The 17750-nt window shown below is 36.1% G+C and overlaps 1 protein-coding gene across 5 annotated transcripts in view; it reads left to right on the forward strand.

Moving 5' to 3' along the window:
• The window catches only part of LOC127873054 (1-phosphatidylinositol 4,5-bisphosphate phosphodiesterase beta-1-like), a 167791-nt gene that overhangs the window by 17161 nt on the left and 132880 nt on the right, over positions 1–17750 (forward strand). For all 5 annotated transcript variants that reach the window (XM_052416621.1, XM_052416622.1, XM_052416618.1 and 2 more), the window contains exons 3-4: positions 11573–11641; positions 17446–17586. In XM_052416621.1, coding sequence (XP_052272581.1) covers positions 11573–11641; positions 17446–17586 — 210 coding nt within the window. The remainder of the gene's footprint in view (positions 1–11572; positions 11642–17445; positions 17587–17750) is intronic.

The following is a 17750-nucleotide window of genomic DNA, read 5'->3' on the forward strand; positions in this document are numbered from 1 at the left end:
CCTTCAGTACCGTTTTGCGGAAAAGTCCGCATATGTTTTGGCTATTATTTTTTTTAAGGAAAAAAATTATGGCTATTATTTTCTGAAGGCCAGAGTGAGCACTGCATCTGGGTCTGCGCTGTTTGCTTAAAGGAATATCTATAAGAAATATTCTAAATACAGACATAAATATGCTAGACATCCCTAATTTTGGAAAAAAATTGATCCAATTTAGAAGGATGGGAGAGTCCACTAGGCATAAATGGGTTAATATCCAACGTAATCCACACATGTCCTGTGTCTGTTTTTCAATCTTGATAAAATTATGCAATGGGAGTCCATTATTCTGTGTACTTCACTGACACTTGTCATTTACCATAAAACGCAATTACATAAAAGCTGTATAAATAGCATTAACTTTGTTTTGTTAGAATAGTTAGGATTAGCCCTATTTGTTAACAACTTTATTACCCAAATTTGTGTATTGTGTTTTACAGGGATGTTGCAGGTTAAACAGCCAACAGGCTGCAGATCAAAGACAATAAACGCAATAATAATTTGACTTTTGTTTCTTCAAATACTCGTTAATGGTCATTCACTTCCACGTATTCGCTAATTACAACAATGTACTAGTTATTATCACCACATAACGATGGACTAGTTAATTTGCAGGGCTCACCTCCTGCAGACTACTCCCACATGACCCTATCTCCCCATTGCGATTTGTCGCAGACAAAAAACTAACAAACGGGAAAATAACAGACACAAATTCTTTTTTAAAATAGGCATTTAAAAAACAACAACAATATAGTTTCAAGCTGATGATTGTAGTAAATGGTTTTACAGTATTTAACAATGTGTGTGGTAAAAAATACTTTTAAATAAAACTTTTTAAGCTCAACTGAATACAATGTGCTCATGATGAGGTTTTGTGATCGCCTTTTGTCTGTCGTGCTTTGTGCGGCGTCAACATTTGCCTTGTTAACACTATAGAGGCCACATTTATTGTCCAATCTTCATAATATTTGGTCAGAAGATTTGTGCCAATGATATCTTTGAAAAGCTCAAAAATGGTTCCGGTTTCTTAAAAAACATGGCCACCAGGGGGCAGACCAGTTTTCCTTATTTGGCTTTAGTAAAAACTTATTAACACTCTAAAGCCTACAATTGTTGTCCAATCATCATGAAACTTGTTCAGAAGATTTGTTTTAATGATATATTGGATGATTGCAAACATAGGATTGTAGGACAAACGGCACCCGGACAATCGGCACCCAGTGTTTTTTTGCATACGCGGACAGTCGGCACCCTGTAAATTTGTCGACTGAACAATCGGCACCCGATTTAATTGTATACTTGGACAAACGTGTTTTTATTGATGATATCACTGAAAATCCGGTTGAAACCAACGATATGGCGATTTTTAGTTTGGGGTCGAGTATGGTAAAGAGTACGGTAAAGTACAAAAACGACCTAATAAATATGCATGATTCAACACGTTAATTCAAACCTAAACAAACACAATTGCGGATACAGGAGAATTTAGCGTAGAGAAGGTCAGAGCAAATGCAAATACATCTTTTACATACGGAAACTGAGCTGCAAGGCTATGTTTTTGCTAAATCTATGTATTTATCTCGCATATGCTGATAATTAGGGCTGCAAAAAATATCCGATATATCTGAGATTCGCGGATCCCAAAATTCACAAATGAGAACAATAGTTTGTTATCCAAAACACACTTCCAATTTTTTAATGTCAACACGACGTTTACAAATGCTTCCTATATAGTTATCCTGTATATTTCCCGACAAAAGAGCGCGAAAATTATGCGGCGATGTAAAAGGTTGAGGTATACCCATGGAAAGCATGCGTGTATTGAGTTTTTGATAGAAACTTTGTAGCGCAAAGAACATTGAATAATATGTATAATACCTGACGGACATTGCGATAAAAAGTACCATCTCCGTGTATTGTGGTGTTTTCAAATTATATATTGTATACATATATTTGGGCAAGAAAAGTGCAAGCCAAATGTACTTTCCATCCTGTAATTTTATTTGTTGTCAAATAGTACATGTATAATCAATTAAAAATAAAGCAAATCGCCTAAAGTTGTCAGCAGCTGATTATTAAGCTAAGTTTTCCAAACACAACCTTCGCACACCGTTACGTGTCGTAATGAATTGCATGTTTGTTATGAAATGTCTCCATTTTCGTTCTTCTAATTAAGCTTATTTTCATTCGCAGTTGCTGTTATCGGGAGAAATCATAAGTTTAGGAATTATATAATTATCCACATTTATTGTCCAATCTTCATGAAATTTGGTCAGAAGATTGGTTTCAATGATATCTTGGATGAGTTCAAAAATGGTTACATTTGCTTGAAAAACATGGCTGCCAAGGGGCGGGGCATTTTTCCTTATATGGCTATATATTGCTATTGTGAAATCTTGGTAAAGGGGCCTTTTCACAGATTTTGGCGTGTTTTGAAGTTTGTCATCAAATGCTTTATATTGATAAAAATTTAATGTAAACATTAAATTTTAAGAGCTCCAGTAAAAAATCAAAAATAAAATTTAAAAAAGGAAAAAAAAAGTAGCCCGTTGCAGGGCTCGAACCAGTGACCCCCGGAATCCTGAAGTAAAAACGCATAAGCCAACTGAGCTATCCTGCTAAGCATACATAAGATGCGTATTTTATACGTTATATAAGCAATCTTCGTAGTTTCACAAATTTAAACGACAACAACAGAACTCTCCAAATTATTCAATTGTTTGGCGTTGCAACGCTTTAGGTTCTTAAATCGTCAAAAGATGCATATAATGGCTATATTCGACCATGGCAAATGTTCAGTAATATTGTTTCCTCACAAATATCATAACTAAACCGAAAATTTGCGCATCTGATACAATTTATTTCAATTTTGTCAATTTACCAAACCGTGAAAAGATCCCTTTAACACTCTAGAGGCCACAGTTATTGTCTGATCTTCATAAAACTTGGTCAGAAGAATCATCCCAATAATATCTTGGACGAGTTCGAAAATGATGCCGGTTGGTTGAAAAACATGGCCGCCAGGGGGCGGGGCATTTTTCCTTATATGGCTGTAGTAAAACCTTGTTAACACTCTAGAGGCCACATTTATTTTCCCATCTTCATGAAACTTGGTCAGAAGATTTGTCCCACTGATATCTTTGATGAGTACAAAAATGGTAATCTTTGCTTGAAAAACATGGCTGCCAAGGGGCGGGGCATTTTTCCTTATATGGCTATATATGGCTATAGTTAAACCTTGTTAACACTCTAGAGGCCACATTTATTGTCCAATCTTGATGAAATATTGTCAGAAGATTTGTCTTAATAATGTCTTTGATGAGTTCGAAAATGGTTATGTTTGCTTGAAAAACATGGCCGCCAAGGGGGGGGGGCATTTTTCCTTATATGGCTATATAAGGCTATAGTAAAATCTTGTGAACACTCTAGAGGCCACATTTATAGTCCGATCTTCATTAAACTCAGTCAGAAGAATCATCAAAGTAATATCTTGGACGAGTTGGTTGAAAAACATGGCCACCACGGGGCGGGGCTATTTACCTTATATGGCTTTAGTAAAACCTTGTTAACATTCTAGAGGTCACATTTATTTTCCGATCATCATGAAACTTGGTCAGAAACTTTGTCCCAATGATATCTTGGATGAGTTAGAAAATGGTTTTGGTTCTTTTAAAAACATGGCCACCAGGGGCCGGGCATTTTTCCTGATATGGCTATATATGGCTATGGTAAAACCTTGTTACCATTCTAGAGGCCGCATTTATTTTCCAATCTTCATTACATTTGGTCAAAAGATTGGTCTCAATGATATCTTGGATTAGTTCGAAAATGATTATGTTTGCTTGAAAAAAATGGCTTCCAAGGGGCGGGACATTTTTCCTTATATGGCTATAGTAAAATCTTGTTAACACTCTAGAGGCCACATTTACTGTCCGAACTTCATGAAACTTGGTCAGAAGATTCATCCCGATAATATCTTGGAAAAGTTAAAAAATGATGCTGGTTGGTTGAAAAACATGGCTGCCAGGTGGCGGGGCACTTTTCCTTATATGGCTATAGTAAAACCTTGTTAACACTCTAGAGGCCACATTTATTTTCCGATCTTTGTGAAACTTGGTCAGATGATATTGTTATCTCAGGTGAGCGACTTTGGGCCTTTCAGGCCCTTTTGTTTGTAAATTGTTAAGAGTTGTTATAGAACCAATTAGCATATAACATTAATCAATCCACACTTATATTGGTCTGATAACACAGTTTGTTGACAGAATTTAATCTCTAATCATCTCTTTTACCAAACCAATTAGCGGATAAGATTAATTAGTTTAACAAGGTGCTGACGGGCTTTATCGATTGCCTTTAATAGGGTGCCGTTTGTCCGTATATACAAAAAAATTGGGTGCCGATTGTCTGGGTCGACAAATTTACAGGGTGCCAACTGTCCGCATACGCAAAAAAACACTGGGTGCCGATTGTCCGGGTGCCGTTTGTCCGGATTCCCGTAAATAGTTGTGGTTGCTTCAAAAACATGGCTGCCAGGGGGTTGGGGCATTTTTCCATAAATGGCTATAGTTTAGACTTGTCATACTCTTATAAAAGTCCCCTTTATTGTCCAATCTTCATGACACTTAGTCAGAACATTTGTTATTATGATATCTGATATGAGTTCATGAATGCTTCTGGTCTGTTGAAAAACATTGCCACCAGGGGGAGGGGCATTTTTCCTTATATGGCTAACGTAAAACCTTGTTAAAACTCAAGAGGCCACATTTATTTCGGATCTTCATGAAACTTAGCCAAAAGATTCGTCCCAATGGTATCTTGGATGAGTTTTAAAATGGTTCCGGTTGATTGAAAAGAATGGTTGCTAGGGGGGCGGGACATTTTTCCTTATATGGCTATAGTTAAAACTTGTTAACACTCTAAAAGTCACATTTATAATCCAATCTTCATGAAACTTGGTCAAAACATTTGTTTCAAAGATATCTTGGATGTGTTTGAAAATGGTTCCGGTCTGTTAAAAAAACCATGGCTGCCAGGGGGTGGGAAATTTATATATATATTTGGCTATAGTTAAACCTTGTAAGCACTCTAAAAGCTACATTTATAGTTCACTCTTCTTGAAACTTGGTCAGAACATTTTGTTTATGATATCTGGGGCTGCATAGAACTGGTCAGTGCCTTTATATCTCAGGTGAGCGACTTTGGGCCTTTCATGCCCTCTTGATAATGAGTCTGATGTAAATTGTTAAGTAAAAATATAATATAAAACAACAAAAAACTGTGAGAAACCACAAGCTGTACTTTCAGAAGTTGCCTAAAGGGGGATGGGATGTAATTACAATGAAATTGTCCAAAAGTGTTTGAAAATGGAGTTGCGCATGAGATCTAAAACTATTATAATATTTGCCAACAATTCCTTTGATAAAAGTACTTATTTTGAAGTTGCAAAACCTCTTGTTGACTGTTTGCCGTAGGAGCTAATTCATTTTTGATGAAAAAATATTGCTCAGTTCATATTGTTTTGTTTATTATTTTTATCAAGTTTTTTTGTTTGAGAAAAAAAATGTATAGGTGATTTTAACTTAATTATCCTTTCGCACACCTTCATCAGCCCAGCAATTTTTGCAAAAGTAAATACATATTTATATTGTCAGCAGTTTAAAATTAATTTATATAATCTTTTGTGAATATATATTCGTATTTTTTGTTACATTTGTGTGATTTTTGTTTGTCTAAAGTATTTCATGTCATAGATGAAAAAGGAAGTTGTAGCATCATGATTAGAAGTTGTTATTTAAAAACTGCTGTTAATATGTCTATGTTAACATGAAAATTAGACAGTAGATCGTTAATTAGTTACATAAACTCAGTCATTAATGTCAAAGTGTTGGACAATTATATAATTTGATGCAACTGTTGGACAGATAGCATGTAATTACAGGGCTGTGGTTATATTGTTAAGCAAATTATTGGAAAAAAATCTAGAAATTCACATGTGACATATCTGTGTCTACAAGATTGCCTGTCTTTTATTACCTGTCTCGATTGGTCCATGTTCCTATTAATGACCACTTGCATTTTTAGCAGCTGTACCTAGCATATATAATTGCATTATATTGTAGCAAATATCTAAGCATGTAGCTACAGCTGCTACAAACAAGAGAATAATTGCCAATACCTGCAGGGTACATATTAATTCTGATGACCAGTTGTACACAAGATCATTGATAGTAAAATAACTCAGGGCAACAGATAAGATTTGATGTCAATTTGTTTTTACTGCAAGCTTTTTGAAACAATTAGTTTTTTCCCTCAAATCAATTTGTCAAAAAGTTTTTTTAAAGTTGATAAAAAAACTTACCTTTATTTCTGGATGAGATTAGCTTTTTAATGTTCGGTTACACTTAAGGTGCATTTGAAAGCCCTCTCCATGAAGACAAGCCAGTGGAATTCCTTTTTCCACGTGGTTAAGTGTTTTTCGACACTGAATCGTTGCGGTGTTTTGCACTGAATTTTGCCTATTCTATCACAACCTGTGATATTAATTCCGATAAAAAACTCTTTACAACGATTTTTCCGGTGGTTCGTTTCGCGTTACAAATTGAAACATATTAGGCGCGCACGCCGCTAATGAAATTTTCGTAGAACGTCCGCGCTCAGAACTAGATGCCAACATTTTCGCATACTTTTTTCGATGGAAAAACATTTTCATGTAGACACCATTCTGAAACGGTGTTCATATAAACTTTTCACTAATATTACAACCGCACTAAAGGTTACAATATAATTATTCAAATCAAACACAGTACGGAGGGAATCGGTAAAATGAAACGACAAAGAACCGATTGAAATTCGTTTTCCAATTTGGTAATCGTTTATTGTACGATGGATTTTTATTTCAATTCGTTTTCTGTCAAATACAAATCGTAAAAACGATAAACAATCCATATTTGTTGCCCTGACCACTGAGCCTCAATCTGGGAAAAGGGGGCTTTTTACTAAGTACATGTATAGATCAAGGCTCAATTTTACATTATTCTTAGCTCACCTGAGCACAACGTGCTCATGGTGAGCTTTTGTGATCGCCTTTTGTCCGTCGTCCGTCGTGCAGTGTCCGTTGTGCGACGTCAACATTTGCCTTGTTGACTCTCTAGAGGCCACATTTATTGTCCAATCTTCATGAAATTTGGTCAGAAGATTGGTTTCAATGATATCTTGGATGAGTTTGAAAATGGTTACGTTTGCTTGAAGAACATGGCTGCCAAGGGGAGGGGCATTTTTCCTTATATGGCTATATATGGCTATAGTAAAATCTTGTTTACACTCTAGAGGCCACATTTATTGTCTGATCTTCATGAAACTTGGTCAGAAGATTCATCCCAATAATATCTTGGACGAATTCGAAAATGATGCCGGTTGGTTGAAAAACATGCGCACCAGGGGGTGGGGCATTTTTCTTTATATTGCTCTAGTAAAACCTTGTTAACACTCTAGAGGCCACATTCATTTCCAGATCTTCATGAAATTTTGTCAGAAGATTTGTCTTAATGATATCTTGGATGAGTTCGAAAATGGTTACGTTTGCTTGAATAACATGGCCGCCAAGGGGCGGGGCATTTTTCCTTATATGGCTATATAAGGCTATAGTAAAATCTTGTTAACACTATAGAGGCCACATTTATAGTCCGATCTTGATGAAACTCCGTTGAAAGATTCATCCCAATAATATCTTGGATGAGTTCAAAAATGATGCCGGTTGGTTGAAAAACATGGCCACCACAGGGGAGGGGCTATTTTCCTGATATGGCTTTAGTAAAACCTTGTTAACACTCTAGAGGCCACATTTATTTTCCGATCATCATGAAACTTGGTCAGAAGATTCATCCCAATGATATCTTGGATGAGTTTGAAAATGGTTTTGGTTGCTTTAAAAACATGGCCACCAGGGGCGGGGCATTTTTCCTTATATGGCTATATATGGCTATAGTACAACTTTGTTAACACTGTAGCGGCCACATTTATTGTCCAATCTTCATGAAATTTGGTCAGAAGATTGGTCTCAATGATATCTTGAATGATTTCGAAAATAATTATGTTTGCTTGAAAAAAATGGCTTCCAAGGGGCAGGGCATTTTTCCTTATATGGCTCTAGTAAAATCTTGTTTACACTCTAGAGGCCACATTTACTGTCCGATCTTCATGAAACTTGGTCAGAAGATTCATCCCGATAATATCTTAGATGAATTAAAAAATGATGCCGGTTGGTTGAAAAACATGGCTGCCAGGGGGCAGGGCATTTTTCCTTATATGGCTATAGTTAAGCCTTGTTAACACTCCAGAGGCCACATTTATTTTCTGATCTTCGTGAAACTTGGTCATAAGATTTGTCTCAATAATATCTTGTTATCTCAGGTGAGCGACTTTGGGCCTTTCAGGCCCTCTTGTTAAGTTTTGCAATATTTTTTAGCAAGTTTTTAATTAATTTTCAAATTTCCATGTTACAATTTTGCTCATCAACTTTCATTTTGAGTTGTGAAATCATGCATGCAGAATTCACATACATTAATTTTTATCATCTTGCATCTGAAAAACCTATAATAAAAAATGCTTTTTTGAAGTCATTGTGCAACTTAAATCTGATTACCATTACCGTTAAGTAGAGTCTGTCACTGCATAGGACTGCATAACTTTATCGATTTTCTTCACGGATATTATCAACCCATGTTAAAGGCAAAACAATCTTACAGGACATGGGGTTACCGGACGTTGTTCCTCTTACCAAACAATAGAAAATACTTGTATATAATTTTATTTTTATTATTATGGGGTTTAAAATATTTAACAATTCTTAATATACGGTAGTTAAATAACAACTAAATTGAAACCTGTTCTATTAAAACATGTTTTTTTAACCAGGTTTTCCGAAGGAAAAAACTGGTTATTAGATTGGCGAATGCGGGCGGGCTGGCTGGCGGGCGGGCGGAACAAGCTTGTCCGGGCCATAACTATGTCGTTCATTGTCAGATTTTAAAATCATTTGGCACATTTGTTCACCATCATTGGACGGTGTGTCGCGCGAAATAATTACGTCGATATCTCCAAGGTCACACTTTGAGTTCAAAGGTCAAAAATGGCCATAAATGAGCTTGTCCTGGCCATAACTATGTCATTCATTGTGAGATTTTAAAATCATTTGGCACATTTGTTCACCATCATGGGACGGTGTGTCGCACGAAAGAATCACGTCAATATCTCCAATGTCAAGGTCGCCACGACTAAAAATATATATTTTTTTAAAACAAACTTACAAAGGGGGTTAATTTTGTTTGTTCATTTCAAAAGTTCAGTTTGAGTTTTCTCTCTTTATCAGATTTTTTTTTCACAATGAAAACCTGGTTTTGCGACAATTTTGTCCCTTGTTTATAATTAAAAGGGAAGAAAGCTTTGTGATTTTTTTTATACATTACAAGTTATTATAAACAGCAATATAAAGCACTAGTACTCTTACAGTTCACACAAAATAATTTCCGTTTCATTTAATCGTTTAACAATCAAAGAAAATTAACACAAACAAGTCTGTATGTGTACATATTACCAGTTTCGTTTTCCTTTTTTAAGGGGCCTTTTCACTGATTTTGTCATGTTTTGAAGTTTGTCATTAAATGCTTTATATTGTTAAATGTAAACATTAAATTTTTAAAGCTCCAGTAAAAAATCAAAAATAAAAATAAAAAAGGAAAAAAAAATAGACCGCAGCAGGGCTTGAAACAGTGACCCCCGGAATCCTGAAGTAAAAACGCATACCGGTAAGCCAACTGAGCTATCCTGTCAATCATTCATAAGATGCGTATTTTATACCTTATATAAGTAATCTTCGTAGTTTCACAAATTTAAACGACAACAACAGAACTCTCCAAATTATTCAATCATTTCGTGTTGCAACGCTTTATAATTTTTAGGTTTGTAAATCTTCAAAAGATACATATAATGGCTATATTAGACCATGGCAAATGTTCAGTAATAATGTTTCATCACAAATATCATAACTCAACCGAAAATGTGCGAATCTGAAACAACTTTTTTCAATTTTGTCAATTTACCAAACCGTGAAGATCCCTTTAAACAAAAACAATGTTTTGCATATTGTTTTTGTTTTGTCACATGGCGTCAGTTTTGGGAATAATATTAGACCTCAGCAAATTTTATTGGCAATGTCTCAGGTTCGACATCTTTCACACGGGTTGATATTATGTCGCTTTGGTAGAAATATATGTTGGCAAAATATTGGTTATGTTCTGATGAAACTAGTTTTTCTAAAAATATTTTGATTTTTAAATTGTTATCACATGCAGGTGCAACTGATATGATACTACATGTAAGTTCTATATTGAAAAGATAATGTAATTTTCCTGAGATGTATACAGTTACCTTATGGAGACATATGCCACCATAGTTTTGGTTGGAAAATGTTTTCGTTCTTCTCTTTTCTGTGTTTGTTTTTATCTTTCTCTGAATATGAACTAATCTGACACATAATTTTCTGGGGTGAATGAAGCATACATGTACATTTTCTTTATTAACATCAATTAATGAACGCTGTTATGTGGAGTTAGAAGATGACATCAAAATTAGAATGCACATTTTTAAAGATAGTTTTAGGATTTTTATGCTCCCCCAAATTTAGCCGCTTTGTCTGTCCGTCTGTCTGTCCGTCCGTGCACAATTTTTGTCCGGGCTATTTCTCAGCAACTAATGACCAGAATTCAATGAAACTTTATGGGAAGCTTAACTACCAAGAGGAGATGTGCATATTATCAGCAGGTTCTGTTCGGATGATTTTTCACTGAGTTATGGCCCTTTTCTATAAAAAAAATTTGTGTCCCCCCAACTACTGTGCCCTCTAGACGTTTCCTTTTATCTGAATATATAGTGCAATATTGTGACAAAAAACCTTTGGGGAGCATCACCCGTCTCCGACGGTTTCTTGTTTTTAAATGAAACCATACAAACATTACTGACTAGCTTGATCAACAGACCGCACAGGCTAATCATGATTTCATTAATGGGGTTTTCTTAAAAGAGGTCCCTTCTAAACAAAAATCCTGTTTAGGTGGGAAGTGTTGTCCCTGATTAGCCTGTGCAGACTAATCTGGAACATTCTGTATGTACATATTTCTTTTTGAACTGCATGAACTGACCAATGGGATGTAGTCTTTTCTTCTATATTTGATATTTTATTCTAACTTCAGCTAATAGTGGGCAACTTAACCCATTTATGCCTAGTGGACTCTCTCATCCTTCTAAATTGGATCAATTTATTTTCAAAATTAGGGATGTCTAGAATATTTTTTTCTATATTTAGAATATTTATTACAGAAATTCTTTTAAGCAAACAGCGCAGACCCTGATGAGACGCAGCATCATGCGGCGTATCATCTGGGTCTACGCTGTTTACCAAGGCCTTTTTTCTAGGCGCTAGGCATTAATGGGTTAATGATGTTTGATGTATATCTACATGTTTCTACTTATATTGCAGGACATGGATTGTCTGGATATTTCCTACATCAGAGACACTCGCACTGGCAAATATGCAAAAGTACCCAAGGTATGTCAAAGGGACCTAATTTGTAAAAAAAACAACATAATATTTAAGGGGCGTAATCCCCTCAAAAATATGTTTGTATATTTAAATACACTGTAACTTTAATATAACGCGGATGACGGGGTCCAAGCCACGCAACAGCGTTATAAACGAACAGCGTTATAAGTTTTGAGCTTATTTATTTAAGGGGGCTATAAAAACAGGTATAGTATAGCCTTTAATATAGGTCCTGTGTATTGTCATTCGCAAATACATGCATATAAACCGAATCGAACGATAACAGTATACATACCGCTGTGCACATTTATCCGATAATCCAATATAACTACAACATCACTTACGAAAAAATAATGTTAAACATTTATGACAAGAAATATGTTTACGAATTTCGTAAACAAATTCATATGCCTACGCCATTTTTTCAGAAAAATTAGTACAGTGCATTATGGGACACAGCTTTCATTGGACGAGTGAATTTAAATTTAGATTGAATGCAATACGATACATGTACAAAGAGATGATTTATTGCGTCATACTCAGCATGTAAAAAACGTGCTAACCGTGGACTTTTTGTTGACGGGCAAAAATTTAAGTGCATCTCTGTTAACTATTACACTGTGTTAGCATGAAAATAAATCGTCAGGATTGTTTAATTTATTTTTCGTATACGTACTGAAACATTAAACACACACAACGATATTTTTATTTATCAAGCATTTGTAGCATATAATAAACGATAACACACTTACACAGCCATAGTTTATACAATGAAATACAATACATGATAAATACAAAACATAAACAGGTTATCGTTTTAAATAACTTTACTTTGATAATTATTCCACTTGCACTTGCCTTATTGAAATTAGCGCACCGAACCGCTCTGAAAGGAAATACATGTAATAAACACGGACTCGTGAGTTTTCACACCTTTAGTGACATTACACAACAGATTAACACCAATTAGCTGTCGAGTGTCGTTTAACCTCTTATTGATTAAAATCAGTTAAACGGACGGATAAAAAAGCAATCAAGCTGTGATCGCCGGCTTCTTTGAATTTTCTGAGAATACATGAAGTTACATAACATGGATTTGAATCATAAATGGAAGGTTGGAGAAAAAAACGGGATCCAAGGATCCCCCCCGCGTTATATTGGACACAGCGTTATAACGGACCGCACTATATTGGAGTTACAGTGTAACTTATATGTATAAGTAGTTAGGTATTGCTATTACGATACCCCCATTACCATTGGTAATGGGGGCTATATAGGAGTCACTTGGTCGGTCTGTGGGTCAGTCTGTTGTTTTGTCCCGAAATGTCATCTGATCTTCACCAAACTTGGTCACAAGTTGTATCTAGATGATGTCTAGGTCAAGTTTGAATATGGGTCATGCTGGATCAAAAACTAGGTTACGGGGTCACTTCTTGCGTTTTAAACAGAAAGTTTGTCCAGACCATAACTATGTCATTTATCGTTAGATTTTAAAATGGCTTGGTACATTTGTTCACCATCACAGGACGGTGTGTCATGCAAAAAATGTACGTCAATATCTCCAAGGTAAAGGTCACACTTGGAGTTCAAAGGTCAAATGCTTGTAAGGGCCATAACTTTGTCATTTATTATAAGATTTTAAAATAATTTGTCAAATTTGTTCACCATCATTTGACAGTGTGTCGCGCTGAAGAATAACGTCAAAATCTCCAAGGTCATGGTCACACTTTGAGTTCAAAGATCAAAAATGGCTATAAATGAGCTTGTCCGGGCCAAAACTATGTTGTTCATTGTGAGGTTTCAAAAGCATTTGGCACATTTGTTTACCATCATTGGACGGTGTGTAGCGCGAAAGAATAACGTTGATTTCTGCAACATCAAGGTCACACTGTGAGTTCAAAGGTAAAAAATGGCCATATATGATCTTGTTCGGACCAAAACTATATCATTCATTGTGTGATTTTAAAATTACTCGGTACATTTGTTCACAACTATTGGATGATGTGTCATGCAAAAGAATTACGTTGATGTCTTCAAGGTCAAGGTCACTCTTGGAGTTCAAAAGTTAAAAATGGCCATAAATGAGCTTGTCCAGGCCATAACTATGGCGTTCATTGTGAGATTTTAAAATGACTCTGTACATTAATTTTTAAAAAGTTCACAGTCATTGGACGGCATGTCATGCAAAAGAATTCAAGAGTTCAAAGGTAAAAAATGGCCATAAATGATAATGGAATAATTCTTAAAAATCGCCATAAATTAGATTCTCTTGTTTTGTGTAGACAGCATGCAAAATAGTCTGTGTCAATGCGGCATGTGGAGGTATACGTCATGTCTGTGACAAAGCTCTAGTTTTGCATTGTCCTATATAATTAAAATTTTAAATTAATATTAGTCGAGTTGAAATAAATCACACTGATTAAAGCAACCATAACAAGTGTCATTTATGTGTTATTATGTATAAATATTAAATAAGTTGTATGTAATTTCCACTGTCCTGATAATAACATCACAGCATGCACCTTCTTAGGATTTTCATTATCCTTCCAAAAACAATTTTTATATTAATTTTAATCTAAGGGCTCCGGCTTGGGCTTTAGATGTTGACATTACGATACTGATTAAAGATCCAAACCATTATACTATGAGATGACTGTTCCATGATTTAACCCATTTATGCCGAGTGGACTCTCCCATCCTTTTAAATGGGATCCATTTATTTCCAAAATAAGGGATGTCTAGTATATTTATTTCTATATTTAGAATATTTATTACAGAAATTTCTTTAAGCAAACAGCGCAGACCCTGATGAGACACCGTATCATGCGGCGTCTCATCTGGGTCTACGCTGTTTGCCAAGGACTTTTTAGCTCACCTGAGCACGATCGCCTTTTGTCCGTCGTGCGTCGTCAACATTTTGCCTTATGAACACTCTAGAGGCCACATTTATTGTCTGATCTTAATGAAATTTGTTCAGAACATTTGTCCCATTGATACCTCGACTGAGTTCGAAACTGGGTCTGCTTGGTCAAAAACTTGGTCAAAAAAAAGAAAAACATTGTGAACACTGTAGAAGTCACATTTGATGCCCAATCTTCATGTAACTTTGTCAAAATGTTTGTCTAAATGATATATTGGTTGAGTTCAAAAATGTTTCCGGTCCGTTGAATAACATGGCCGCCAGGGGGCGGGGCAGTATTCCTTATAAGGCTATAGAGAAACCTTGTGAACACTCTAAAAGTCACAATTTTTGCCAAATCATCATGAATCTTGGTCAAAACATTGGTTTCATTGATATCTCGGATGAGTTCGAAAATGGTCCAGATCGGTGAAAAAACATGGCCGCCAGGGGTGGGGCAGTTTTCCTTATATGGCTATAGTAATACCTTGTTAACACTCTAGAGGCCACATTTATGGTCCAATCTTCATGAAATTTGGTCAGAAGAATTGTCTGTATGATATCTTGGATGAGTTCGAAAATGGTAACGTTTGCTTGAAAAACATGGCTGCCATGGGGTGGGGCATTTTTCCTTATATGGCTATATATGGCTATAGTAAAACCTTGTTAACACTCTAGAGGCCACATTTATTGCCCAATCTTCATTAAATTTGGTCAGAAGATTTGTCCTAATGATATCTTAGATGAGTTGGAAAATGGTTTGGGTTGCTTAAAAAACATGGCCACCAGGGGGTGGGGCATCTTTCCTAATATGGCTATATATCATGCTTTAGTAAAACCTTGTTAACACTCTATAGAGGCCACATTTATTGTCCGATCCAGTGTTCATTCTGGGCAGCGCCATTGCGTGATTCCCGCATCGAAATATTAATGGGCGCAATCTAAATGATATCAGTGGGCCATTCGGGCGCATACATAATATAATTGGCGCATTAAAAATTATATGAGTGGAGATTTGATTATAAAAAACAAAGCGACGGAATTGTATTGCGAATTCTAAACACTGGTCTGCTGAGTCGAAATGTAGGTGGAAAATAACCGTTGCTTGGCTACCGCGGGAGCACTGTGTTGAATCCTGCACTTCCATTGGTTGATAGATGTCACATGTCAGCAAACTGTGTATACGTCATCAGAAAGTGTTGAAAACATTTGTCAACATATTTTGTTGCGATTTTCAAACGTTTTTAATAAAAAAAAAAGTGTTTAAACATATCAAAGCATAAAGCAGGAAAGGAGAGCACCGAGAGACGAACTCTCCTACAATTTTTAAAAAACAAAAAAAACAAGGGAAAGGGAAAGGACTTCTGATTAGGAAGGTGGATTGGAAAAACAGCAGATGCTTCAGTTGAAGCGAGTTGGCCTACATCGTCTGCTGGTTCAAGCGAACAAATGAAACCTTCGGAAAATGTAGATGATCATAAATTCCAGAAGGGTTGGTTAGAGAAGAGATTTATGTGGTTGTCGTACGATGACAATTGTTTTTTAATGTTTTGTGACATTTGTAAAAAGCATAGTATAAGTAAAAGTAACATGTTTGTTAACTGCTGTTCGAATTTTTGGACAAGTACTTTGAATAGACATGCAGCTGGTAGTGACCATAAATCCAATAATCAGGTGGCCCCTACAAAATCTTTAAATAGCCCACTAAATTTATGGCTGATGGGCCATTGGCCCACCAGCAATCTGGCCCAGATTGAACACTGCCGATCATCATGAAACTTGGTCAGATGATTTGTCCCAATGATATCTTGGATGAGTTCATAAATGGTTCCGGTTGGTGGAAAAACATGGCCGCCAAGGGGGCATGGCATTTTTCCTTATATAGTTATAGTTAAACCTTGTTAACACTCTAGAAGCCGTATTTATTGTACGATCATAATGAAACTTTGTCAGAAGATATGTCTTAATGATATTTTGGACAAGTTCGAAAAAGGTTCCAGTTGCTTGCAAAACATGGCCAGTGGGCGGGGCATTTTTCCTTATATGGACTTATGAATCTTCATGAAACTTTGTCAGTATATTTGTTTAAATGGTATCTTGGATGTGTATGAAAATGGTTCTGGTTTGTTGAAAAACGTGGCTGCCAGGGTGTTCACTACTCATGAAAGTTGGTAAGAACATTTTGTTCTAATGACATCTTGGGCTGCACAGAACAGGTCAGTTCCTTTGAATCTCAGGTGAGCGACTTTTGGCCTTTCAGGCCCTCTTGTTTGAAGACGCTAGGCATAAATGGGTTAAACTGAATTTGATAGCACTTATCTAGCCTGCTTTGCCTCTTCGGATCGCTGTTGGTGGCTTCCCTGGAAGTAAAACAATTCTTGTCTGTGGTCTATGTTATGGTCATAGCATACATGCAAAAACTTTAGCTGATTGCCTAATTCATGTACATTGACTCCCATCACTATAAGTTTGAAGTGTTGCGACTAAGGTTTTATGTGACTTCTGTTTACTCACTACGAATAATATGCGGTTGCATAATGGATATTGTGTCCACCTAGCGATCAGAAGGTTCCATTAATTCTCTTAAGTCCTCAGGAATTCAGGTTCTTCCCAGGAAAAGGATAAAGGAGCGTCTCTGCTTTAGGCTTTCAAAGCAATCAGTGTAAAATAAATATGAGCTTCACTTTACAAAAATGGGGTTTAATTCTCAATACTTTCTGCCTAATGCTTAAACTGGATTTTTTATTAGAAGAGACTTCCTTTAAACTTAATGTACCATACCAATCAGACTGCCTCTTCCGTGAAGTGCTTGTGTGGACTGCACAAGCTAATCTAGAACGCTATTTTACGCACAAGTATTAAGCCTCATTTTCCCAGAATTTTAACAAAACATAATTTTGCTGTTTGACAGGATGGCAAACTGCGCGAGACCTGCCTGATTGGTCCGTCTGATGTGCCCCTGGAGGACAAGACAGTGACCATCGCATATGGCAACGATATGGTCAACATTGAGTTCTACAACTTTGTGTGCGCTAGTCGAGAACTTGCAACGGTATGTGCATGGTAATGGCAAGTGAAGACTGAGTAAAGAGCAAATTTTATGAAGGGTTCGCGTAGATTTTGGCACTGCTCCTAGTAATTTGACCTTTCTCATCAAAGTCAACAGTTAAGAAAATATTTTATAAACAGATGGAAATTGTGTTCTAATGAAGTAAG

Source organism: Dreissena polymorpha, chromosome 3 (genome assembly GCF_020536995.1).
Source record: "Dreissena polymorpha isolate Duluth1 chromosome 3, UMN_Dpol_1.0, whole genome shotgun sequence".
NCBI classification, from domain to species: domain Eukaryota; kingdom Metazoa; phylum Mollusca; class Bivalvia; order Myida; family Dreissenidae; genus Dreissena; species Dreissena polymorpha.